Source organism: Salmo salar, chromosome ssa02, assembly GCF_905237065.1.
Source record: "Salmo salar chromosome ssa02, Ssal_v3.1, whole genome shotgun sequence".
Classification (NCBI taxonomy): Eukaryota; Metazoa; Chordata; class Actinopteri; order Salmoniformes; family Salmonidae; genus Salmo; species Salmo salar.
In genome coordinates this window covers 14,350,406-14,376,212 of record NC_059443.1, presented here as the reverse complement: position 1 = coordinate 14,376,212, position 25,807 = coordinate 14,350,406, and the positions used below count along the sequence as shown (strand labels likewise).

General features: G+C 44.9%; 2 protein-coding genes across 6 annotated transcripts in view; one reads left to right on the top strand and one right to left on the bottom strand.

The window, feature by feature from the left end:
* LOC106574737 (calcium-transporting ATPase type 2C member 1) overlaps positions 1-11,418 on the top strand; it is a 55,622-nt gene extending 44,204 nt beyond the window's left edge. For all 5 annotated transcript variants that reach the window (XM_045712885.1, XM_045712891.1, XM_045712867.1 and 2 more), the window contains 17 exons: positions 273-339; positions 1,005-1,129; positions 1,251-1,348; positions 1,547-1,642; positions 1,834-1,923; positions 3,268-3,372; positions 3,543-3,699; positions 3,824-3,994; positions 4,215-4,312; positions 4,759-4,809; positions 5,215-5,381; positions 5,538-5,606; positions 5,713-5,829; positions 6,574-6,721; positions 8,394-8,489; positions 8,613-8,754; positions 9,194-11,418. In XM_045712885.1, the coding sequence (XP_045568841.1) occupies positions 273-339; positions 1,005-1,129; positions 1,251-1,348; positions 1,547-1,642; positions 1,834-1,923; positions 3,268-3,372; positions 3,543-3,699; positions 3,824-3,994; positions 4,215-4,312; positions 4,759-4,809; positions 5,215-5,381; positions 5,538-5,606; positions 5,713-5,829; positions 6,574-6,721; positions 8,394-8,489; positions 8,613-8,754; positions 9,194-9,327 (1,931 nt within the window). In that variant the 3' untranslated portion in view covers positions 9,328-11,418. The remainder of the gene's footprint in view (positions 1-272; positions 340-1,004; positions 1,130-1,250; positions 1,349-1,546; positions 1,643-1,833; positions 1,924-3,267; positions 3,373-3,542; positions 3,700-3,823; positions 3,995-4,214; positions 4,313-4,758; positions 4,810-5,214; positions 5,382-5,537; positions 5,607-5,712; positions 5,830-6,573; positions 6,722-8,393; positions 8,490-8,612; positions 8,755-9,193) is intronic.
* Positions 11,419-22,394: 10,976 nt separating this feature from the next.
* LOC123734193 (protein asteroid homolog 1) lies at positions 22,395-25,154 on the bottom strand. Its single transcript, XM_045712909.1, has 4 exons — positions 23,807-25,154; positions 23,500-23,713; positions 23,228-23,399; positions 22,395-23,099 (listed from the first exon to the last, which is right to left on the bottom strand). The coding sequence occupies exons 1-4, from the start codon at positions 25,106-25,108 to the stop codon at positions 22,682-22,684; spliced, it is 2,106 nt and encodes a 701-aa protein (XP_045568865.1). The 5' UTR covers positions 25,109-25,154; the 3' UTR covers positions 22,395-22,681.
* Positions 25,155-25,807: the final 653 nt, after the last annotated feature.

Genomic DNA, 25,807 nt, shown 5'->3' with positions numbered 1-25,807 from the left:
GTCTATATAGTGTTAATGCTCTCTCTATAGTGTTAATGCTGTCTATATAGTGTTAATGCTCTCTCTATAGTGTTAATGCTCTCTATTTAGTGTTAATGCTCTCTATTTAGTGTTAATGCTCTCTATTTAGTGTTAATGCTCTCTATATGGTGTTAATACTGTCTATATAGTGTTAATGCTGTCTATATAGTGTTAATGCTCTCTATATAGTGTTAATGCTCCTAGCCAGTACATGGCTAACCACCACTAATGAGTGTTGCCATGGGTTTCAGGGGTGATCATGCTGGTTGGTTGGCTCCAGGGGAAACACTTATTAGACATGTTCACCATCGGTGTCAGGTAAGCCCCAATTTGTATATTCCATATATGCAAATATTACAGTGCTTTGTATAAATTGTGTTGCCGTTGTTTCTGTCATTGTCAACATATCCCAAGATATGGGCATATTCTCTGCCATAGACGTCTAATCCAACAACACAGTATGTTTAGTGTTGCCCAGGGCAGAATGCCATGTGAAGGATCTTTTGATAACACTAATTCATTCAGTGTGACATCTGAGTAGGTTAGCAGAGCATAATGGGGGATTTGATGGTTGTCACGTGCCTGGTTACGGGGGTGAACGCAGTAGTGTAAGGGTTAGATTAAACTTCCTGTCATGTCAGTGCATTTTGTTATTTAAGTTTTAAAAACACTGTAATACAATCACACAATTGGGGTCACGTCATTGTGGTGATTTTAGCAAGACAGTGTTTTCTCTTTCGCAAGAGATCAGAGATTTTATCATTCCTCATCACTTTACACCGTCAGTACCTCGGGGTGTGCAGCTAACCTTGTTAACCTGTATTTACATTACAGTGAAAGTGTTCTTTTCTCACACCTGTGAGGTGAGGTGTTGTGAATAAAGTTGGTAGGAATGCCAATGTACACACTGTGTACTCTCTTCAAGTAAAGACTTAGCGGTTTTCCGCTCTCGTCTCCTCCCTCTTCCTCCCCTCTTACCCAAGCCTGGCGGTGGCAGCCATCCCTGAGGGTCTACCCATCGTGGTGACGGTCACCTTGGCCCTCGGTGTGATGAGGATGGTCAAGAAGAGGGCCATTGTCAAGAAGCTGCCCATCGTGGAGACACTTGGTAGGGTCTGGCGGAGGTGAAGTGAGCCGAGCTCTGCCTTTAACACTCAGTTTGGTGTGTGTGTGTGTGTGTGTGTGTGTGTCTAGTTTAATTTGACCGCATCACTTCCTCCATCACCCAGGCTGCTGCAACGTCATCTGCTCAGACAAGACGGGGACTCTGACCAAGAACGAGATGACCGTCACTCACCTGTTCACCGCTGATGGACTACATGTTGAGGTAGACTGTGTGTGAGGCTAGTTCCTCCTGCCTAGTTTAGGACTGTTATTTAGTCATCTGGCAAGGTCCTTACCGTAAATGACAATGTGTTCATTCAATTTATCTTGTGAAATGAGGGTTTACATCCAAAATATTTTGGGGGGATGTTTGTTGATCTTCATTGTTTTGCTGTGTCCTCCATGTTGTCCTCTCTGCCAGGTGACGGGCGTGGGTTACAACGGAGCTGGGGAGGTGTTACTGCACGGGGAGGAGATCCACGGCTTCTCAAACACCTCCGTCAGCAAGATTGTAGAGGTGAGAAACTGGGACAGATATGTGGTCATTGGGGTAAATCTCAATACTCTGAAGTGAAGACTTGGTCTGCACTCATGTAATAACGCCGGAGAGACACAGAACGTGGTGAACTGTCCCTCTACGACGGCATGGGTAAAGGATCTGGGCTAGCATCTGATGTCATAACCGCCTGTCCTTCTGCTCTCTGATAGGCTGGTTGCATATGCAATGACGCTGTCATCAGGAACAACACCCTGATGGGACGCCCCACTGAGGGGGCCCTCATCGCCCTGGCCATGAAGGTACACACACACGCATTGCATTGCTAGCCGACGCCGTTAGCACCCTGGCCACAAAACAGTAAGCACACACAAGCGTTATGTGTGTCTGTGAGAGCCCTTCAGATTATTAACACACAGGGGTTATATGTGTGTCTGTGAGAGCCCTTCAGATTATTAACACACAGGGGTTATATGTGTGTCTGTGAGAGCCCTTCAGATTATTAACACACAGGGGTTATATGTGTGTCTGTGAGAGCCCTTCAGATTATTAACACACAGGGGTTATATGTGTGTCTGTGAGAGCCCTTCAGATTATTAACACACAGGGGTTATATGTGTGTCTGTGAGAGCCCTTCAGATTAACACACAGGGGTTATATGTGTGTCTGTGAGAGCCCTTCAGATTATTAACACACAGGGGTTATATGTGTGTCTGTGAGAGCCCTTCAGATATTAACACACAGGGGTTATATGTGTGTCTGTGAGAGCCCTTCAGATTATTAACACACAGGGGTTATATGTGTGTCTGTGAGAGCCCTTCAGATTATTAACACACAGGGGTTATATGTGTGTCTGTGAGAGCCCTTCAGATTATTAACACACAGGGGTTATATGTGTGTCTGTGAGAGCCCTTCAGATTATTAACACACAGGGGTTATATGTGTGTCTGTGAGAGCCCTTCAGATTATTAACACACAGGGATTACATGTGTGTCTGTGAGAGCCCTTCAGATTATTCACACACAGGGGTTATGTGTGTCTGTGAGAGCCCTTCAGATTATTAACACACAGGGGTTATATGTGTGTCTGTGAGAGGGGTTATATGCTGTGTTGTCTCTCTTGTCATGACGTGTGTTTTGTCCTATATTTTTATTTTTAATCTTAGCCCCCGTCCCCGCAGGAGGCCTTTTGCCTTCTGGTAGGCCGTCATTGTAAATAAGAATTTGTTCTTAACTGACTTGCCTAGTTAAATAAAGGTCAAATAAAATGTAAATAAATATGTGTGTCTGTGAGACCCCTTCAGATTATTACACAGTATCACAGACAAAAACAGTAGACTAGCAGGACCAAGTCTCATGCCCTGTGGGAGCGACTGCCTTGGTAACAGTGTGTGACTTGACAACGCTGTTGTAATTACAATTGGAGATGGAAAGTCGTGTGTGTGTGTGTGGGTGTGTGGGTGGGTGGGACATTTCCACACTCGGTTCGATGACTGTGTGTTACCAACGAGAATACACACTCCTACGAGTGTGACTAGAAAACTAACGAGTCCCCAGAGGGAGAAACTATCACACGCTCACTGTCTCTGACACACACACGCACACACAGATGAACAGAAGCCGGTCACCAAAGTATGTTCCCTGCAGATGGGTCTAGAAGGGCAGCAGCAGGAGTATGTACGTCTGGAGGAAAACCCTTTCAGTTCAGAACAGAAGTGGATGGCCGTCCGCTGTGTCCACCGCACTCAGCAGGTCAGTCAGCCCAGAGCACCAACACCCTTACTCCTTTCCACAGTCACTGTCTCTTCTACGTAACATGGACACAGCAAAGAGCCATTCTATCTGTAGTAGTGTTGTCCTATGAGCTTCTTTGTGATGAATGTGTAATGTTGTTTTCTGTCCTTGGTGATGTGTTACCTCAGGACCAGCCAGGTGTGTATTACATGAAGGGGGCTTATGAGCAGGTCATCCGCTTCTGTAGCTACTACCACAGCAAAGGTACAACACTACCTCTCAACCACCAGCAGAGGGAGCTCTACCAGCAGCAGAAGAGTTACATGGGATCCTCAGGCCTCAGAGGTAAAGGGGGTTGGTGGAAGTGGCCAGTGTCATTGGCCCGATTCCAAGTAAAGCCCTACCTTTTTTCCTTCGGGGATCGCTAAAGTAACAACAATGTAATCTTCTGTCTTGTTTTCCGGCGCAGTTCTGGCTTTTGCGTCGGGTTCGGAGATGGGCAACCTGTCATTCCTGGGCCTGGTGGGCATCATCGATCCGCCCAGGTCAGGGGTCAAAGAGGCTGTGGGCACGCTCATCAGCTCAGGAGTGGCCATCAAGATGATCACTGGAGACTCCCAGGAGACCGCTGTGTCCATAGGTGAGGCGCGCTTGTTTTCCTCTCTCTTCATCTCTCTCCCTCTTGTAACTTGTAACCTCCCTTTAGTAATCTCCCCCCACTTGTAATCTACCTTTAGTAATCTCCCCCCACTTGTAACTTGAAATCTCCTTCTTGCAACCTCCGAGATACATTTTTTGCAAAAACGTATGATGAAATGGGGATGCAATATCTGACCGTGCGTGTGTCCTTGTGTCCTCAGCGGGCCGTCTGGGAATCTACACCAAGGGCTCCCAGTCTCTGTCTGGAGAGGAGGTGGACCAGATGGACCTCCAACAGCTGTCTCAGATGGTTCCCAGGGTAGGAACATATCAACACACACAGGCTCTAATACACTGAGACTTTCTCTGACTCACAATCCTTATTCTTTAAATAGTACAGAGTGTACCGTCTTCACATAGTAATTGTCCTAAGTGGACAAATAAAGTTGTTGGAATTGAATTGAATACCTTCATTACGTTCACATGTACATTGTAAATGTGCATCAAGGAACAGAGAAACCCACACGCTGCTCTTGCTGATCAAAGAACAGAGAAACCCACGTGCTGCTCTTGCTGATATCACTTATTTGTGTTAAAGCTTACATGTCTCCCTCTTGGCCTTCGTCAGAGCTTTTATTAAATGTGAACATCATCCTTATCAAGCTGTAAAACACTCAAACACAGGGCTGGATGAACAGGGTGATGTCTAACAGGGTGATGTCTAACAGGGCTGGGTTAACAGGGTGATGTCTCTGCCTCCTCCAGATCGTGGTGTTCTACCGGGCCAGCCCCAGACACAAGCTGAAGATAGTCAAGGTGAGAACCCAGCCAGCTGGCATGAGATGATGTGTGAATGCCTGTTCTGCGTAGGCAGAGCCTGGCCTGGCAGCATGTGGCTCCAAAGTCCTGGGAAGTCTCTAGAAACTCCCACCGCAATTTGTGACATTCAGTCACGGGGAAGTGTCTACGGTATACCTGGTGGTTTTCCAGTCACTAGTGTTACGAGTGCTAGTGAAGAAAATGAAATCACACAATTATTAGAAAATGCACTCCATAATTTCAGATCCCTTTAATCTAAAGGAATGAGTTCAATCAAGATCAGGGAACTCGATTCATTAACTAAAAACTGTTGTGTTCTTTCAGGAGTTTAATTCATGACTATAATGTGGATTTATTACAAGGTTTGACTGTTCCATCTCCTCGCTCCCTCTCTCATTCCAGTCTCTCCAGAACATTGGTGCTGTGGTGGCGATGACGGGTGATGGTGTGAATGATGCCGTAGCGCTGAAAGCAGCAGACATCGGCGTTGCCATGGGCCAGGCTGGCACTGACGTTTGTAAAGAGGCAGCAGACATGATCCTAGTGGACGATGACTTCCAGACCATCTTGTGAGGAAACTTTTAGAAACAGTTTGCAGTAACACTTTATACTCCTACCCAGTTTGCTAATTCTTTTGGGCTTCAAAGCCATCATGATTTCTAGAAATGTGTCTTTGCTAGGATAGAAAAATGAGTTAATATTTCTGTCATTCTGTTTCGTCCTAGGTCTGCCATCGAGGAAGGGAAAGGCATTTACAACAACATTAAAAACTTTGTCCGCTTCCAGCTGAGCACGTGAGTGATGGAGATCTACCTTTTTGATAAAGAGATTCATTGAAACAATGCTATATGGGCCACTTTGTTGTAAATATGATTAAATTGGCATTATTGTGTTTCCTAGGAGCATTGCAGCGCTCACCCTCATCTCCCTGGCAACGCTGATGAACTTCCCCAACCCTCTGAATGCCATGCAGATCCTGTGGATCAACATCATCATGGACGGACCTCCCGCTCAGAGGTGACACTACACAAAGCATTATGGGAACTGTATTCTTTTGTCATGAAAATGGTCTGCTCTCAGTTTCACAAGATTTTATATAATAATAATAATTTAAGAATTTGGTGTCATTTAAGAATTTAGTGGGTGCTTATATCTGTCCTGTTTCACACATGTACAAGTGTGTATTATACGTATTTTTGTGAAATGGAAATGCATTTTTTTGCATATCCCAACCCTCGGAGAGTGGGGTCACGGCCAGGGTCAGCCATTATCAACGGTAACCCTGGAGCAATTAGGGCACAGCGACAGATTCTTTTTTTCACCTTGTCAGCCTGGGGACTCAAACTAGCGAGCTTTCGCTTACTGGCCCAAATCTCTAACCGCTAGGCTACCTGCCCAAATCTGTAACCGCTAGGCTACCTGCCCAAATCTCTAACCGCTAGGCTACCTGCCCAAATCTCTAACCGCTAGGCTACCTGCCCAAATCTCTAACCGCTAGGCTACCTGCCCAAATCTCTAACTGCTAGGCTACCTGCCCAAATCTCTAACCGCTAGGCTACCTGCCCAAATCTCTAACCGCTAGGCTACCTGCCCAAATCTCTAACCGCTAGGCTACCTGCCCAAATCTCTAACCGCTAGGCTACCTGCTGCTTTCATATTTAAGTCCACCAGATTAAAATCACAATTACTGATGCTTTGTGTAAAAATAGTTTGTGGTAATTACCGTAGATGGAAATCCATGTAATCCTCTGTCATCCTTAGTCTGGGAGTGGAGCCAGTGGATAAGGATGTGATCCGGAAGCCTCCGAGGAATGTGCGGGACAGCATCCTCACGCGCAGTCTGTTAGTCAAGGTGCTGGTGTCGGCACTCGTCATCGTATGCGGCACCCTGTTCGTCTTCTGGAGAGAGGCAAGTAGTTGTAATCATAGTAGTGTTCTTGATCATTCAGGAAAGCATGATCAAACTTCTATCAAATCAGTATTATGACTGGCCTGTTACAATCAGCAGTAGTATAATGACTGGCCTGTTACAATCAGCAGTAGTATAATGACTGGCCTGTTACAATCAGCAGTAGTATAATGACTGGCCTGTTACAATCAGCAGTAGTATAATGACTGGCCTGTTACATGCAGCAGCAGTAGGATTATGACTGGCCTGTTACAAGCAGCAGCAGTAGGATTATGACTGGCCTGTTACAAGCAGCAGCAGTAGGATTATGACTGGCCTGTTACAAGCAGCAGCAGTAGGATTATGACTGGCCTGTTACAAGCAGCAGCAGTAGGATTATGACTGGCCTGTTACAAGCAGCAGCAGTAGTATAATGACTGGCCTGTTACAAGCAGCAGCAGTAGTATAATGACTGGCCTGTTACATGCAGCAGCAGTAGGATTATGACTGGCCTGTTACATGCAGCAGCAGTAGGATTATGACTGGCCTGTTACAAGCAGCAGCAGTAGGATTATGACTGGCCTGTTACAAGCAGCAGCAGTAGGATTATGACTGGCCTGTTACAAGCAGCAGCAGTAGGATTATGACTGGCCTGTTACAAGCAGCAGCAGTAGGACTGGCCTGTTACAAGCAGCAGCAGTAGGACTGGCCTGTTACAATACAAGCAGCAGCAGTAGGACTGGCCTGTTACAAGCAGCAGCAGTAGGACTGGCCTGTTACAAGCAGCAGCAGTAGGACTGGCCTGTTACAAGCAGCAGCAGTAGGACTGGCCTGTTACAAGCAGCAGCAGTAGGACTGGCCTGTTACAAGCAGCAGCAGTAGGACTGGCCTGTTACAAGCAGCAGCAGTAGGACTGGCCTGTTACAAGCAGCAGCAGTAGGACTGGCCTGTTACAAGCAGCAGCAGTAGGATTAGGACTGGCCTGTTACAAGCAGCAGCAGTAGGATTAGGACTGGCCTGTTACAATCAGACTGTGTATTGTTTTTGTGTTCATAAGATATGTTTTTTTTCTCCGGGACATTGTTGCCTTCTTTGATAATATGGCTGATGTTTGTTTATTGGTCTACTGTGTACTGTAATGACGCGGTCTACTGTGTACTGTAATGACGCGGTCTACTGTGTACTGTAATGACGCGGTCTACTGTGTACTGTAATGACGCGGTCTGCTGTGTACTGTAATGACGCGGTCTGCTGTGTACTGTAATGACGCGGTCTGCTGTGTACTGTAATGACGCGGTCTGCTGTGTACTGTAATGACGCGGTCTGCTGTGTACTGTAATGACGCTGTGTACTGTAATGACGCGGTCTGCTGTGTACTGTAATGACGCGGTCTGCTGTGTACTGTAATGACGCTGTGTACTGTAATGACGCTGTGTACTGTAATGACGCGGTCTGCTGTGTACTGTAATGACGCGGTCTGCTGTAATGACGCTGTCTACTGTGTACTGTAATGACGCGGTCTCTTGATTTTACTTTTGATGTGGAATGTGTGTTTTCAGATTAATAAATGTGTGAGCCCAAAAAATGAAACACACTGATCACATTTAATAGTGAATCCAAGCCAATCCCTACCTATTTCCTGTATCAGTTGACTGATTGATTCCATCAATATGTTTGCATCTCCTCCTCTCAGCTTCAGGACAATCTGATCACTCCCAGAGACACCACCATGACCTTCACCTGCTTTGTGTTCTTCGACATGTTCAACGCCCTCAGCTCCCGCTCACAGGTGGGTGCACTGCTGTGCCCTGTACAGGATGAAGGATCTGAGAGATTAGTGGGCAGAAACATGTCACCTAGGATCTGTTGTTGATTCATGATGACGGTCTCTGTTTCTCTATCTCTCTGTCAGACTCGTATGGTCCATGAGATGGGCCTGTGCAGTAACAAGATGTTCTGCTATGCGGTGCTGGGTTCCATCATGGGCCAGCTGGCGGTCATCTACTTCCCTCCACTGCAGAGTGTCTTCCAGACAGAGAGCCTCAGCATCTTTGGTAAGAAAGACATGTTAGCCCACTGAGCTAAAGATTAAACATAAGCCTTCAGGGCCTGTATTCATAAAGCGTCTCAGAATAGGAGTTCTGATCTAGGATCAGTTTAGCCTTTAGGATCAGAATCATTTGGAGGGTGCTTATATTTGTCCTGTTACACACGAGTGTGAAATGGAAACCATTGTACAGCGCCCCTGGGAACAAATTAGTTAAGTGCCTTGCTCAAGGGCACAGCGGCATACTTTTCACGGTATTCAAACCAGCAACCTTTCGGTTACTGGCCCAACGCTCTAACCTCGGCTACCTGCCGCCATAATGAATGGACGAGGGGGGCTGATCCCTACATCAGCTCTCCTGTTCTGAGATGGACCCTGGTCTGTTAGTGATGGAGGTCAGGGTTTATATGTGCTATAGTAACAGTCCCTCTCTTCTTCCCTTCCAGACCTGCTGTTTCTGGTGGGCCTCACGTCCTCTGTCTGCGTGGTCTCTGAGGCCATAAAGTGGGTGGAGAGGTGGAGAGCGGTGAGGGAGAGAAGAACCACAGTGGCTGAAGAAGACTCCTTCCACCATGTATGACGCACATTGCGTTCTGTGTGACAGAGTAGATAGGGGAGAGGAGGGCGCGGGGCTGGGTTGTTTGTGGGTGGGGGGGTACATGTAGATGGGATGCAATGGTTATTTGGTCTGAACACAGGGACTGGAGAGAGAACTCAAACAGTTGTCGCTTGCTGGTATTCACTGTTCCGTCATGGATTGGAAGTGGGCGAGGAGGATCTCAACCTTACAGTGCCCCCCTGCCCTCCACCTCTCCCCTGCGAGAAGCATTGGCGTAATGCTTTCAGACTGTACCATCCTCCAGGAACTCAGGAGGGGATATATTTATGAGACGTTGTAACTGTTGTTCATGTGGCAACTATTCATGTCTATGGTGTCGTCATCTGAGAGGACAATGTCACTGCTCGTAGATCAGCTACTCACGTCATTAAGACCAATTAAGGACAGCATAGTTGTTTGTAGAGCAACTATTCATGTCTTGGGGTTCGTGAACATCAACAGAATTTTGTAATGGTTCTTATTCGTCGTCACCTTGCTTCGAGTGCAGGTAGCTAACCATAGCTTTGTGGAAGTCTAGAGATGTTACTTTCATGCATTCCAGCTTTTCATGCTCGTAGCAATCTCACCATCAACATGAACCAATTAAGGATTGATAATTGTGAGCATACTTTTGTTTTGTTTTGGTATAGACTTTAGGAAGAGTTGACCACTAAACCTTGTTATTTTGGTGGTTGAATATAATACATTTTCTTCAGAAGATAGATATAAGTTTTGTTTGGTTTTTCTCACATTATGACTGATGGCCTTCATTTGGCGTTTCATTTAATTCCACTCTGGCTATCTATTTAGTTGCCCCTGGAGACGCTCTGTTTTGGACCATCACCCCTCAGTTTATTTTTCCAGTGAGAAGCAGTACTATACAGTTAATTGTATCCCAGTCCCCACTCTCCCAGCCACGGTCTGCCTCCCCTACATCTTTCACTTGTCCTGTATCAAACCTACATTATTTTTTCCATTTTGGGAATTAACTGTTTGCCTTGAATGAAAGGCACAGAGATATTTGGTCAAGTGCTGTCAAAAATGTTATTTTTCCTGTGTTTCATATATATTTTCACACTATGAGGTTGGAATAGTACTGTGAAATTATGATAATGCCCGTTTAGTGTAAGAGCGGTTTGAAAAAGCCACCTGAAATTTCAGCCTGTTTTAGTGGAATGGAGTTTTGGCCTGCCTGATGACATGCCAATAATAGCTGCTTTTCAGTTTTCCCCTCCCCACTCAGCCACTCCTAGACAGTCATAGCAACATTTTTACTTGAAGAAAATGCTCTTGCTAAGAAGCTATTTTAGTTTGTTTTTGACTGCTTTTTGATTGAAGAAAGTCACTTTAAGGTACTTGTGTTACCCAGAAATGATTTGATATTGAGATAAATAAAAAAAAACAGCCGCAATGGGCCTTTTAATATTCTGCCTCTATTTTACACACTGTAAATTAAGTGCAAATATTTATCTCCATGACAACCATTTACTGTACATGCACTGTTCATATACATTTTGCTTGTGTTTTGGGTCAAAAGTGGCCATTTTAAGCACATTTTTCTCTTCATGCTCTTTCCAGAAGCCTCTGAGGCCTTGTTTTGGTACAGCTAGACATACCTGGGTTGTATTTCACAATGCAGACTCACTCAATTAATAAGCTTGTTTTGATAATCATTTACATTAAATATAATTGAATTCCCAGGATTATAAAGACCAGTTCAGTTGATAATGGGTTATTTGAGTCATACCCATTCCAGGTTTATTTTTTTATGAACCAGGAGAGGGAGTTTCAGCATTTTTAGGACAGGGAGCTAATTCATTAATGTTGCTTTCTGAATTAGTTTCTCTGTGCTATGGATATGGCAACAAAAGTCCTCTACCTTCAGCAGCACCTAGCGGGTACAGGCTAACATCGCCAGCTCTAGTCATGTTCTTTATTTTCCAAAAGATTATGCTTTGGTCCATTTCACAGGCCAAATCAGCTACAATAATTTTTTATTTATGATTTGTTGTGTGTTGCACAGCTGAAGACAGTACTCTGTTGTGATGGTATGAGAATAAATCTGTACATATATTTGAAGTGTGTTTTAACTGGGTGGAGGGTTTGTGTCATATGTTTTCACTGTCACTGACACCGATTCTGAAAATCAAATTTTTGCTCAGATTGAGCTAAAAATTACACTCTGTTTGTTTTTTTCAGTTTAAGACTTTAGTGTGTGTGTGTGTGTATATCCAATCATTCTCAACAACAGCTGGTTTAAATGTTATTTTTAATGATCAAATCTTTCCAGTGCACCTGTAATATAATAGTAACAATACATGGGATTTATAAAGCTATTTCAAAGACCAAAATACGCTTTACAGTCGCGAGCAAAGAAATAAAAACCAAATGAAACAAAGTCAAACTTATCATAAGCCTTTTTATATATTATAAACTTTGTTTTTAGCATTAACTATAAAATATGTCAATGACAGCCATAAAATGTACACAAATAAGAGGCAGGTCTGGTGGGCAGCCTCAACCTGTGGCAGACACACCAAGGGTCTCCAAAAACACCTCAAGCTGCACTGACCTTGCAGCCTAAGGAACAGAGCAAGAGAATCAATTATAGAATCAACAGCAGTATGTTTGATTATACTGTATACTATATCATACACATATACATACCTGATGCAGTGTCTAGCTGCATCTGTTCTGCAGCACTGGGCAGGACGGCTTCAACCATGCTGCTGGTCAGGTACTGGCCTTCCCTGTAATACTCCTCCACGTCATCCACTGGGGGTCTCTGACTGCTGTGGTCTGCCCTCCTCCCACCCAGCAGCAGCCCGTAGAGTACCTGGCGTACTACAGGGCAACATACTTTTTTTTTAAAACACCTACCAATGTGATGGACCATATGAAAACTAATATGCCAGTAATGCTCTAGTGGAGGAATGTATTCTACAAACAGTATCTGGCATGTGATCACTTATTACACACTTTCCTTTTGATCTTATTTAGTAAGGAAACCTCCAGAGATATAGATAAGCTTAGTAGACCAGCTAGAATGCTATTTTACAGTAAACAAATTGACAACAGACCTTCAGCACACTTATAAAGGAGAGTCAACAAGCACAGCACTTACACAAATGACTGATTTTGGAGTCTGTTTTGTTGTGCCGTGGCGGAGATCTTCGTGGGCTATGCTCGGCCTTGTCTTAGGATGGTAAGTTGGTGGTTGAAGGTATCCCTCTAGTGGTGTGGGGGCTGTGCTTTGGGAAAGTGGTTGGGGTTATATCCTGCCTACTTGGCCCTGTCCGGGGGTATCGTCGGATGGGGCCACAGTGTCTCCCGACCCCTCCTGTCTCAGCCTCCAGTATTTATGCTAGAGTAGTTTGTGTCGGGGGGCTAGGGTCAGTCTGTTATCTGGAGTATTTCTCCTGTCTTATCCGGTGTCCTGTGTGAATTTAAGTATGCTCTCTCTCCTTTCTCTCTCGGAGGACCTGAGCTCTAGGACCATGCCTCAGGACTACCTGGCCTGATGACTCCTTGCTGTCCCCAGTCCACCTGGCCGTGATGCTGCTCCAGTTTCAACTGTTCTGCCTGCGGCTATGGAACTCTGACCTGTTCACCGGATGTGCTACCTGTCCCAGACCTGCTGTTTTCAACTCTCTAGAGACAGCAGGAGCGGTAGAGATACTCTGAATGATCGGCTATGAAAAGCCAACTGACATTTACTCCTGAGGTGCTGACCTGTTGCACCCTCGACAACCACTGTGATTATTATTATTTGACCCTGCTGATCATCTATGAACATTTGAACATCTTGGCCATGTTCTGTTATAATCTCAACACGGCACAGCCAGAAGAGGACTGGCCACCCCTCATAGCCTGGTTCTTCTCTAGGTTTCTTTCTAGGTTCTGGCCCTTCTAGGGAGTTTTTCCTAGCCACTGTGCTTCTACACCTGCATTGCTTGCTGTTTGGGGTTTTAGCCTGGGTTTCGGTACAGCACTTTGTGACATCAGCTGATGTAAGAAGGGCTTTATAAATAAATTTGATTGATTGACTTCAGTGCGGCTTTTGACATTATCGATCATCTGCTTATTTCCCTCATTAAAATGCAAATCAATTTATAACATTTTTGACATGCGTTTTTCTGGATTTTTTGTTGTTGGTCTGTCTCTCACTGTTCAAATAAACCTACCATTAAAATTATAGACTGATCATTTCTTCGTCAGTGGGCAAACGTACAAAATCCGCAGGGGATCAAATACTTTTTTCCCTAACTGTATGTCTCGCTGTACCAAAACAAGGCAGAAATACAGTAAGCAAAATGTATATGTTTTTGTGTATGAGCCTGTGTTTGTGTTGCTTCAGTCCTCGCTGCTCATAAGATGTATTTTTACCTGCTTTTTCAATCTGATTCTACTGCTTGCATCAGTTACTTGATTTGGAATAGAGTTTTATGTAGTCATGGCTCTATGTAGTAGTGTGCGCCTCCCGTAGTCTATTCTGGACTGTGAAGAGACCTCTGGTGGCATGTCTTGTGGGGTATGCATGGTGGTCGGAGCTGTGTGCCAGTAGTTCAGACAGCCCGACGCATTCAACATGTCAATACCTCTCACAAATACAAGTAGTGATGAAGTCAATCTCTCCTCCACTTTGAGCCAGGAGAGGGTGTAAAGCCATAACTCATGTTTTTCCAGCACCAGTATTTGATCCCCTGCTGATTTTGTACGTTTGCCCACTGACAAAGAAATGATCAGTCTATAATTTTAATGGTAGGTTTATTTGAACAGTGAGAGACAGAATAACAACAACAAAATCCAGAAAAACGCATGTCAAAAATGTTATAAATAGAATTGCATTTTAATGAGGGAAATAAATATTTGACCCCTCTGCAAAACATGAGTTAGTACTTGGTGGCAAAACCTTTGTTGGCAATCACAGAGGTCAGACGTTTCTTGTAGTTGGCCACCAGGTTTGCACACATCTCAGGAGGGATTTGTCCCACTCCTCTTTGCAGATCTTCTCCAAGTCATTAAGGTTTCGAGGCTGACGTTTGGCAACTCGAACCTTCAGCTCCCTCCACAAATTTTCTATGGGATTAAGGTCTGGAGACTGGCTAGGCCACTCCAAGACCTTAATGGGCTTCTTCTTGAGCCACTCCTTTGTTGCCTTGGCTGTGTGTTTTGGGTCATTGTCATGCTGGAATACCCATCCACGACCCATTTTCAATGCCCTGGCTGAGGGAAGGAGGTTCTTACCCAAGATTTGACGGTACATGGCCCCGTCCATCGTCCCTTTGATGCGGTGAAGTTGTCCTGTCCCCTTAGCAGAAAAACACCCCCAAAGCATAATGTTTCCACCTCCATGTTTGACGGTGGGGATGGTGTTCTTGGGGTCATAGGCAGCATTCCTCCTCCTCCAAACACGGCGAGTTGAGTTCATGCCAAAGAGCTCCATTTTGGTCTCATCTGACCACATCACTTTCACCCAGTTGTCCTCTAAATCATTCAGATGTTCATTGGCAAACTTCAGACGGGCATGTATATGTGCTTTCTTGAGCAGGGGGACTTGCGGGCGCTGCAGGATTTCAGTCCTTCACGGCGTAGTGTATTACCAATTGTTTTCTTGGTGACTATGGTCCCAGCTGCCTTGAGATCATTGACAAGATCCTCCCATGTAGTTCTGGGCTGATTCCTCACCGTTCTCATGATCATTGCAACTCCACGAGGTGAGATCTTGCATGGAGCCCCAGGCCGAGGGAGATTGACAGTTCTTTTGTGTTTCTTCCATTTGCGAATAATCGCACCAACTGTTGTCACCTTCTCACCAAGCTGCTTGGCAATGGTCTTGTAGCCCATTCCAGCCTTGTGTAGGTCTACAATCTTGTCGCTGACATCCTTGGAGAGCTCTTTGGTCTTGGCCATGGTGGAGAGTTTGGAATATGATTGATTGATTCCTTCAGTGGACAGGTGTCTTTTATACAGGTAACAAACTGAGATTAGGAGCACTCCCTTTAAGAGCGTGGTCCTAATCTCAGCTCGTTACCTGTATAAAAGACACCTGGGAGCCAGAAATCTTTCTGATTGAGAGGGGGTCAAATACTTATTTCCCTCATTAAAAGGCAAATCATTTTATAACATTTTTGACGTGCATTTTTCTGGATTTTTTTGGTTGTTATTCTGTCTCAAACTGTTCAAATAAACCCACCATTAAAATTATAGACTAATCATTTCTTTGTCAGTGGGCAAACGTACAAAATCAGCAGGGGATCAAATAATTGTTTCCCTCACTGTATATAGTAGCACCTAGCACAGGGCTCTCCAACCCTGTTCCTAGAGAGATACCATCCTGTAGATTATAGTAGCACCTAGCACAGGGCTCTCCAACCCTGTTCCTAGAGAGATACCATTCTGTAGGTTATATATAGCAGCACCTAGACACAGGGATCTCCAACGCTGTTCCTTGAGAGATACCATCCTGTAGGTTATATATAGTAGCACCTAGCACAGGGCTCTCCAACCCTGTTCCTAGAGAGATACCATCCTGTAGATTATAGTAGCACCTAGCACAGGGCTCTCCAACCCTGTTTCTAGAGAGATACCATCCTGTAAGGTTATATATAGCAGCACCTAGCACAGGGCTCTCCAACCCTGTTCCTAGAGAGATACCATCCTGTACATTATAGTAGCCCCTAGCACAGGGCTCTCCAACCCTGTTCCTAGAGAGATACCATCCTGTAGATTATAGTAGCACCTAGCACAGGGCTCTCCAACCCTGTTTCTAGAGAGATACCATCCTGTAAGGTTATATATAGCAGCACCTAGCACAGGGCTCTCCAACCCTGTTCCTAGAGAGATAACATCCTGTAAGGTTATATATAGTAGCACCTAGCACAGGGCTCTCCAAAGCTGTTCCTAGAGAGATACCATCCTGTAGGTTATATATAGCAGCACCTAGCACAGGGCTCTCCAACGCTGTTCCTAGAGAGATACCATCCTGTAGGTTATATATAGCAGCACCTAGCACAGGGCTCCCCAACCCTGTTCCTAGAGAGATACCATCCTGTAAGGTTATATATAGTAGCACCTAGCACAGGGCTCTCCAACGCTGTTCCTAGAGAGATACCATCCTGTAAGGTTATATATAGTAGCACCTAGCACAGGGCTCTCCAACCCTGTTCCTAGAGAGATACCATCCTGTAGATTATAGTAGCACCTAGCACAGGGCTCTCCAACCCTGTTCCTAGAGAGATACCATTCTGTAGGTTATATATAGCAGCACCTAGACACAGGGATCTCCAACGCTGTTCCTTGAGAGATACCATCCTGTAGGTTATATATAGTAGCACCTAGCACAGGGCTCTCCAACCCTGTTCCTAGAGAGATACCATCCTGTAGATTATAGTAGCACCTAGCACAGGGCTCTCCAACCCTGTTTCTAGAGAGATACCATCCTGTAAGGTTATATATAGCAGCACCTAGCACAGGGCTCTCCAACCCTGTTCCTAGAGAGATACCATCCTGTACATTATAATAGCCCCTAGCACAGGGCTCTCCAACCCTGTTCCTAGAGAGATACCATCCTGTAGATTATAGTAGCACCTAGCACAGGGCTCTCCAACCCTGTTTCTAGAGAGATACCATCCTGTAAGGTTATATATAGCAGCACCTAGCACAGGGCTCTCCAACCCTGTTCCTAGAGAGATACCATCCTGTACATTATAGTAGCCCCTAGCACAGGGCTCTCCAACCCTGTTCCTAGAGAGATACCATCCTGTAGTTTATATATAGCAGCACCTAGCACAGGGCTCTCCAACCCTGTTCCTAGAGAGATACCATCCTGTAAGGTTATATATAGTAGCACCTAGCACAGGGCTCGCCAACCCTGTTCCTAGAGAGATACCATCCTGTAGATTATAGTAGCACCTAGCACAGGGCTCTCCAACCCTGTTCCTAGAGAGATACCATCCTGTAGATTATAGTAGCCCCTAGCACAGGGCTCTCCAACCCTGTTTCTAGAGAGATACCATTCTGTAGGTTATATATAGCAGCACCTAGCACAGGGCTCTCCAACGCTGTTCCTAGAGAGATACCATCCTGTAGGTTATATATAGTAGCACCTAGCACAGGGCTCTCCAACGCTGTTCCTAGAGAGATACCATCCTGTAGGTTATATATAGCAGCACCTAGCACAGGGCTCTCCAACCCTGTTCCTAGAGAGATACCATCCTGTAGGTTATATATAGCAGCACCTAGCACAGGGCTCTCCAACGCTGTTCCTAGAGAGATACCATCCTGTAGATAATAGTAGCACCTAGCACAGGGCTCTCCAACCCTGTTTCTAGAGAGATACCATCCTGTAAGGTTATATATAGCAGCACCTAGCACAGGGCTCCCCAACCCTGTTCCTAGAGAGATACCATCCTGTAAGGTTATATATAGTAGCACCTAGCACAGGGCTCTCCAACCCTGTTCCTAGAGAGATACCATCCTGTAGTTTATATATAGCAGCACCTAGCACAGGGCTCTCCAACGCTGTTCCTAGAGAGATACCATCCTGTAGATTATAGCAGCACCTAGCACAGGGCTCTCCAACCCTGTTCCTAGAGAGATACCATCCTGTAGATTATATTAGCACCTAGCACAGGGCTCTCCAACCCTGTTCCTAGAGAGATACCATCCTGTAGATTATAGTAGCACCTAGCACAGGGCTCTCCAACCCTGTTTCTAGAGAGATACCATCCTGTAAGGTTATATATAGCAGCACCTAGCACAGGGCTCTCCAACCCTGTTCCTAGAGAGATACCATCCTGTAGATTATAGTAGCACCTAGCACAGGGCTCTCCAACCCTGTTCCTAGAGAGATACCATCCTGTAGATTATAGTAGCACCTATCACAGGGCTCTCCAACCCTGTTCCTAGAGAGATACCATCCTGTAAGGTTATATATAGCAGCACCTAGCACAGGGCTCCCCAACCCTGTTCCTAGAGAGATACCATCCTGTAAGGTAATATATAGCAGCACCTAGCACAGGGCTCCCCAACCCTGTTCCTAGAGAGATACCATCCTGTAAGGTTATATATAGTAGCACCTAGCACAGGGCTCCCCAACCCTGTTCCTAGAGAGATACCATCCTGTAAGGTTATATATAGCAGCACCTAGCACAGGACTCCCCAACCCTGTTCCTAGACAGATACCATCCTGTAAGGTTATATATAGTAGCACCTAGCACAGGGATCTCCAACCCTGTTTCTAGAGAGATACCATCCTGTAAGGTTATATATAGCAGCACCTAGCACAGGGCTCTCCAACCCTGTTCCTAGAGAGATACCATCCTGTAGATTATAGTAGCACCTAGCACAGGGCTCTCCAACCCTGTTCCTAGAGAGATACCATCCTGTAGATTATAGTAGCCCCTAGCCCAGGGCTCTCCAACCCTGTTCCTAGAGAGATACCATCCTGTAGGTTATATATAGCAGCACCTAGCACAGGGCTCTCCAACGCTGTTCCTAGAGAGATACCATCCTGTAGATAATAGTAGCACCTAGCACAGGGCTCCCCAACCCTGTTCCTAGAGAGATACCATCCTGTAGTTTATATATAGCAGCACCTAGCACAGGGCTCTCCAACCCTGTTCCTAGAGAGATACCATCCTGTAGATTATAGCAGCACCTACCACAGGGCTCTCCAACCCTGTTCCTAGAGAGATACCATCCTGTAGATTATAGTAGCCCCTAGCACAGGGCTCTCCAACCCTGTTCCTAGAGAGATACCATCCTGTAGATTATATTAGCACCTAGCACAGGGCTCTCCAACCCTGTTCCTAGAGAGATTTCATCCTGTAGATTATAGTAGCACCTAGCACAGGGCTCTCCAACCCTGTTTCTAGAGAGATACCATCCTGTAAGGTTATATATAGCAGCACCTAGCACAGGGCTCTCCAACCCTGTTCCTAGAGAGATACCATCCTGTAGATTATAGTAGCACCTAGCACAGGGCTCTCCAACCCTGTTTCTAGAGAGATACCATCCTGTAAGGTTATATATAGCAGCACCTAGCACAGGGCTCTCCAACCCTGTTCCTAGAGAGATACCATCCTGTAGATTATAGTAGCCCCTAGCACAGGGCTCTCCAACCCTGTTCCTAGAGAGATACCATCCTGTAGATTATAGTAGCCCCTAGCACAGGGCTCTCCAACCCTGTTTCTAGAGAGATACCATCCTGTAAGGTTATATATAGCAGCACCTAGCACAGGGCTCTCCAACCCTGTTCCTAGAGAGATACCATCCTGTAGATTATAGTAGCACCTAGCACAGGGCTCTCCAACCCTGTTTCTAGAGAGATACCATCCTGTAAGGTTATATATAGCAGCACCTAGCACAGGGCTCTCCAACCCTGTTCCTAGAGAGATACCATCCTGTAAGGTTATATATAGCAGCACCTAGCACAGGGCTCTCCAACCCTGTTCCTAGAGAGATACCATCCTGTAAGGTTATATATAGCAGCACCTAGCACAGGGCTCTCCAACCCTGTTCCTAGAGAGATACCATCCTGTAAGGTTATATATAGCAGCACCTAGCACAGGGCTCCCCAACCCTGTTCCTAGAGAGATACCATCCTGTAGATTATAGTAGCACCTAGCACAGGGCTCCCCAACCCTGTTCCTAGAGAGATACCATCCTGTAAGGTTATATATAGCAGCACCTAGCACAGGGCTCTCCAAAGCTGTTCCTAGAGAGATACCATCCTGTAGGTTATATATAGTAGCACCTAGCACAGGGCTCTCCAACCCTGTTCCTAGAGAGATACCATCCTGTAAGGTTATATATAGCAGCACCTAGCACAGGGCTCCCCAACCCTGTTCCTAGAGAGATACCATCCTGTAAGGTTATATATAGCAGCACCTAGCACAGGGCTCCCCAACCCTGTTCCTAGAGAGATACCATCCTGTAAGGTTATATATAGCAGCACCTAGCACAGGGCTCCCCAACCCTGTTCCTAGAGAGATACCATCCTGTAAGGTTATATATAGCAGCACCTAGCACAGGGCTCCCCAACCCTGTTCCTAGAGAGATACCATCCTGTAAGGTTATATATAGCAGCACCTAGCACAGGGCTCCCCAACCCTGTTCCTAGAGAGATACCATCCTGTAAGGTTATATATAGCAGCACCTAGCACAGGGCTCCCCAACCCTGTTTCTAGAGAGATACCATCCTGTAAGGTTATACATATAGTAGCACCTAGCACAGGGCTCCCCAACGCTGTTCCTAGAGAGATACCATCCTGTAAGGTTTTTGCTCCAACCCTAATCTACAGTAGCACACCTGATTTTAATAATTGGATGATTGATAAACTGAATCATGTTAGTTATAACTGGGGTACAACATGTACATCCTCACCAATAAGCTACTACCGCATTTCCCGTCAAGGAAAATCCATGAGTTGGAACGCACCCCATTTCCCCGTCAATTCGCTGAACATGAAATGAACAGAACCCTCTATAATAAATGAGGAATACAAGATAATATTTTACATTTCTGAAGATTCACTTCAACGTTTCAATTTCTAAACATGATCACATTAGAGAGGTAACTTCTGATCTTTGCATACACGATAAAAGAAAGAGTAATGCAGAACAGTAGGTTTCGTCACTAAACCATAATATGTTGACACCAAACTCAAATACACATTTCTCATCTTTTACAGGTGACCAGCAACAATCAAGAGGACATTTCTAACCCACATTATTATCCATAAATAAATGTTTCTCATCAACTGTAAATCATCAGTGTCTGGTTATTCATATTTTATTTAGATCAAATGATGGAGTACATGGGACAATCATCACAGGGAGTAATGATTAATACAATGTATTTATTAGAATCCCAATTAGCTAATGTCTTGTTTTTTATTGAACCTTTATTTAACTAGGCAAGTCAGTTGAGAACAAATTCTTATTTACAATGACAGCCTACCATGAAACAGTGGGTTAACTGCCTTGTTCAGGGGCAGAACGACACGTTTCTACCTTGTCAGCTCGGGGATTCAATCCAGTAATCTTTCTGTAACTGGCCCAACACTCTAACCACTAGGCTACCTGCCACCCCGTCAATGGCAACAGCTAATCTTACAGGGGTCTGACACATAACGAAATATACATTACAGATAAAATACTTTACAGTTTACATACATTTAAAAACATTAACAGTGTGTCTGTGCGCATTACACATGTCAGTACATACACACAACAAGTAGGTCACATGGTGGAGAGGCATTTTGCCATGAAGTGTTGCTGGTGGCATGTCTGGTGAAGTAAGTGTGTGTGTCAGTGCTGTGTGTAAGTTGACTATGCAAACAATTTGGAATTTCCAAAACATTAATGTTTCTTATAAAAACAAGAAGTGATGAAGTCAGTCTTTTCTCAAGAGTGTGCAAAGCTGTCATCAAGGCAAAGGGTGGCTACTTTGAAGAATCTAAAATATGAATTATATTTTGATTTGTTTAACACTTTTTTGGGGGTTACTACATAATTCCATATGTGCTATTTTATAGTTTTGATGTCTTCACTATTCTACAATGTAGAAAATGTAAAAACTAAATGTTTGAAAACATTGCATGAGTAGGTGTGTCCACACTTTTGACTGGTACTGTACATTTTTTATAATTATTTAAGTGTCATACGTTTTCAGCGTCACTGAAGTAACGCATTTTTGCTCATAGAGGTAAAAATGAGTAAGATTTGTTCAGTTTAAGAATTTCATATTAAATATACTGCCAAAGCAAATCAGCTACAATCATTTTTTATTTCTGATTTGTTGTGTGTTGCACAGCTGAAGACAGTACTCTGTTGTGATGCTATGACAATAAATCTGTACATATATATTTGAAGTGTGTTTTAACTGGGTGGAGGGTTTGTGTCATATGTTTTCAGTGTCACTGACACTGATTCTGAAAATCTCATTTTTGCTCAGATTGAGCAAAAAATTACAATCTGGTAGTTTTTTTTCAGTTTAAGACTTTAGTGTGTGTGTATATCCAATCATTCTCAAGAACAGCTGGTTTAAATGTTATTTTTAATTTTGATGATAAACTATTTCCAGAGCAGCAGTAATGTAATAGTAACAATACATGGGATTTACATAGCTATATTCAAAGACCAAAATACACTTTTGTAGTAAAGAGCAAATAAATAAAAACTGATTAAACAGTCAAACTTATAACGTCTATTATAGTTCATGCTAAAAAACAATGTCAATTAAGTCATAAAAGGTACACATAAGAACAATAAAAATATTAAAGAGTTGAGCAGAACGTCTCTATATCTAAACAATTATAGTGGTCCCTCCCTATTCCCAGCCGATCCGCCCCTGCTTCCGGGAGAATTCTGGATTCCTAGCTCGGTTGAATCTGTCCTTGCTCTTGTGCCGGGTCCGCACCGAGACCAAAGTCCAACTCAGATCGTCCTCTGTCTTGGCCTTGCTCCCACCTCCAGCACCATCATCATCATCTTCTTCCAGAGCTAGAATATGTAGATGAGCCGTCAGGTCATCCAGTGGCTGTGTCAAGGATGGAGGTGTGGCCCTCCGCAGCCCAGACACCAATGGGATGACAGCTGCCTCATGACCATCATGGGAGTTGAGTATGGCTCCCAGCATGGCCCTATACAGCTGCCCAGAGCAAAGGTCTCCCATCAGGAGAGAATCCGGGGTTAACCCCCCTCTCAGTTTGGTCACAAGCTGGTGCACCAGAGTGCCCTTGTACAGCCTAGACACCACACGGGAAACAAAACATGGTTGAATTAGCTGTGTTTCTGCTGGGCTAAAATACTATGTGAATGAATACCACTGCTCTAAGTTTAGGGGCAAGGGTTGACTTAGGAAGGGTCACCTTACCAGGCAAACTGAGGCTCGGCTAGAGGGAGGCACAGCAATTGGTTGAGATGAAGGCTTTCTTTCAGGCAGCACTGCCACTGGCTGTAGGCGTGGGCCACACCCAGGTCTAGGCTCGTTCTACCTCTCCAAATCAGCCCTCTCAGCCTCTTCAACACTGGTCCCCCCATAAACACTGTTACACAAAAAAGGAGGAGTCAGTGGCTGCACTTCACACACTTCAATATCTATCAATTCTAAATAGTGTGTTTTCTCGTTCATGCTCTGTGCCATACCTCTTTGGCTCTTCCTCTGTCTGCAGAGCTCTCCGTACACCAATCCTAGTAGCAGGGCCTGCAGGAGAGGCTGGTCTGGAAGGGGATGGGCGTGCCTCAGCCAGTAGCAGGTGACAGCCACAGGAAGACGCAGATGAGGCGGGACACCGCTCAAAGGGGACTGGGACACACCAAGGGTCTCCAAAAACACCTTAAGCTGCACTGGCCTTGGAGCCTAAGGAGCACAGCAAGAGAATGAGAATACATTTAAGAATCAACAGTAGTATGTTTGAATATACTGTATACTATATCATACACATATACATACCTGATGCAGAGTGTCTAGCTGCATCTGTTCTGCAGCACTGGGCAGGACGGCTTCAACCATGCTGCTGGTCAGGTACTGGCCTTCCCTGTAATACTCCTCCACGTCATCCACTGGGGGTCTCTGACTGCTGTGGTCTGCCCTCCTCCCACCCAGCAGCAGCCCGTAGAGTACCTGTCGTACTGGCCGAGAGGTGTTGTTCCCACATGGCAAGCCGGGATCTTCCACCTGGGTACCCTGCATCACCCTTCTTCGCAGCAGCACGTCTACAATGCAGGAGGGAAGTCTACCTTTCATCAACGGCAGTAGGGTCCAGTCTGGAAGGACCCTCAGAGGCTCTGGGAGACGGCCGGGGCCTGGTCCCACTCCATCGTTGAAGAACCGCTCCAGGCAACTAGGGGGAAGATGGTACTCTTCTATGCCCAGGGAGAGGCCCTGGAGGGCAGCATCCATTTTCTGTCTGTTGTTACCATGAAGGATAAGCCTGAGCACAGAGTCCAAGGCCTCCTCCTGCCCCTGGAAGCGAGCCAGCCAATTCAGCAAGCCGTCGAAGCGGGCGAACCTTCCTTCCATTGACGAGTATTCTTCCCACCTGAGGGAAACACCCATGTTATGTAACTTAACGTAGTCGTTTCCTAACATGGCGGCGAAGACTGGGAGAACCTGTCTGTTGATGTTGAAGTGTCTGCAGAAGCTTGTTGTGGTGTACTTCTTGCAGGGAATGTATTTTATAGAGCTCTCACGTTGCATAGACACTTTCTTCCAGTGAAAATGGGAGGTAGGCAGAAATCCTGCCTGGATGTCAAAGATATAAAAGTCACTGTCATTGGACAGCACTGGACAGTTCCAACTTCGAGCCAGGGAGGCTATATCTTGGTCTGCCTCACAAATGCACTGTGCGAATGGCACCTTCAGGCTGGAGAGGACCTGTTTGAAGACATCTTTGATGAGGGTTGGTAGTACACCACTGCTCCCCTGAAGCCCCATGGACAAGCGTTTCGCTCTGTTGATCCTTGATTGAGCTCGTTTTTTTTTGGTTTCAAACTTTTTGTCGGTGTAGTCGGAGCCCCCATCTACAATCACAAAGGGGTCAATGTCGCAGTCTCTCAGAGCCTTAAAGAACTTGCAGACCTGGTCCTCAAAAGCATCATAATCCCCTCCATGACTCTGATCCAAACCTGAGTCAAAATAAAGCAAGTTGAACAGATTACTACCATCTATGATCAACTTGCTGTTTCTGAAGTGAACATCTTTTAAAATGTTTCCATTCTCCTCCATAAAGCTGGACAATCCCTGGATGCCCATGGTGTGCTCTGTCTGGGATGTGATGTCTTTCTTAGTGAAGAGTTTCAGAAGTCATGGGACTGACTGAGTGAGGCTAGCATTATTACAATGGATGAGTTTTCCTTTCGTTTCATTTTCCTTACCTCATATCTGTCACTCCCATATTGTCTCTTGTCACAGAAGGCATGTGCTAGTTCATGGGACTTTAAAGGCAAAACAGCATAGGCAATTGAATCAAGGGGAACTACAATCCTACCAGTAACTATGACTGTATGCTGATGAGAAGTGATCCTATTAGATGTGATGAGGAAGATAAAAGCCTTACATACAGTGTATAAATGTTATCTGATAAGAAATCGGACAATGATAATCCATTATCTAATGAAGATTACACTCGCTGAAATGGACTGCTACACACTTCATAAACTACCCCTAAAGGAAATAAGGAAGGACATTGCTTGTTACTACGGTACCAATAGTATGCTCCATATTCTCACTTAAAGCTTCACTAAACCAGAAAACACTATGGACAATAAATCGGCTACATTTTGTGTAAAATAACCATTTCTATAGAACAATATTAGGAACTGGAACAGAATGACTGATGATACATTTATTTCAAGTTTCTTGGGACACATCAATGATGTTTTCAGTGACAAAAAAAACTAAATAACAAATTAATATCCTTGATAATAACAGCCCCAAAATACATCCTCTGAT

What these genes read in the sequence shown, in the direction of transcription:
- LOC123734193 (XM_045712909.1), bottom strand. Translation starts at nt 25,108, where the DNA reads ATGGGCATCCAGGGATTGTCCAGCTTTATGGAGGAGAATGGAAACATT. An exon ending in ACAGAGGAAGAGCCAAAGAG is followed by an intron (nt 23,400 to 23,499) that starts GTATGGCACAGA and finishes TTTGTGTAACAG; the next exon opens with TGTTTATGGGGGGACCAGTG. An exon ending in GCCGAGCCTCAGTTTGCCTG is followed by an intron (nt 23,100 to 23,227) that starts GTAAGGTGACCC and finishes TGTGGTGTCTAG; the next exon opens with GCTGTACAAGGGCACTCTGG.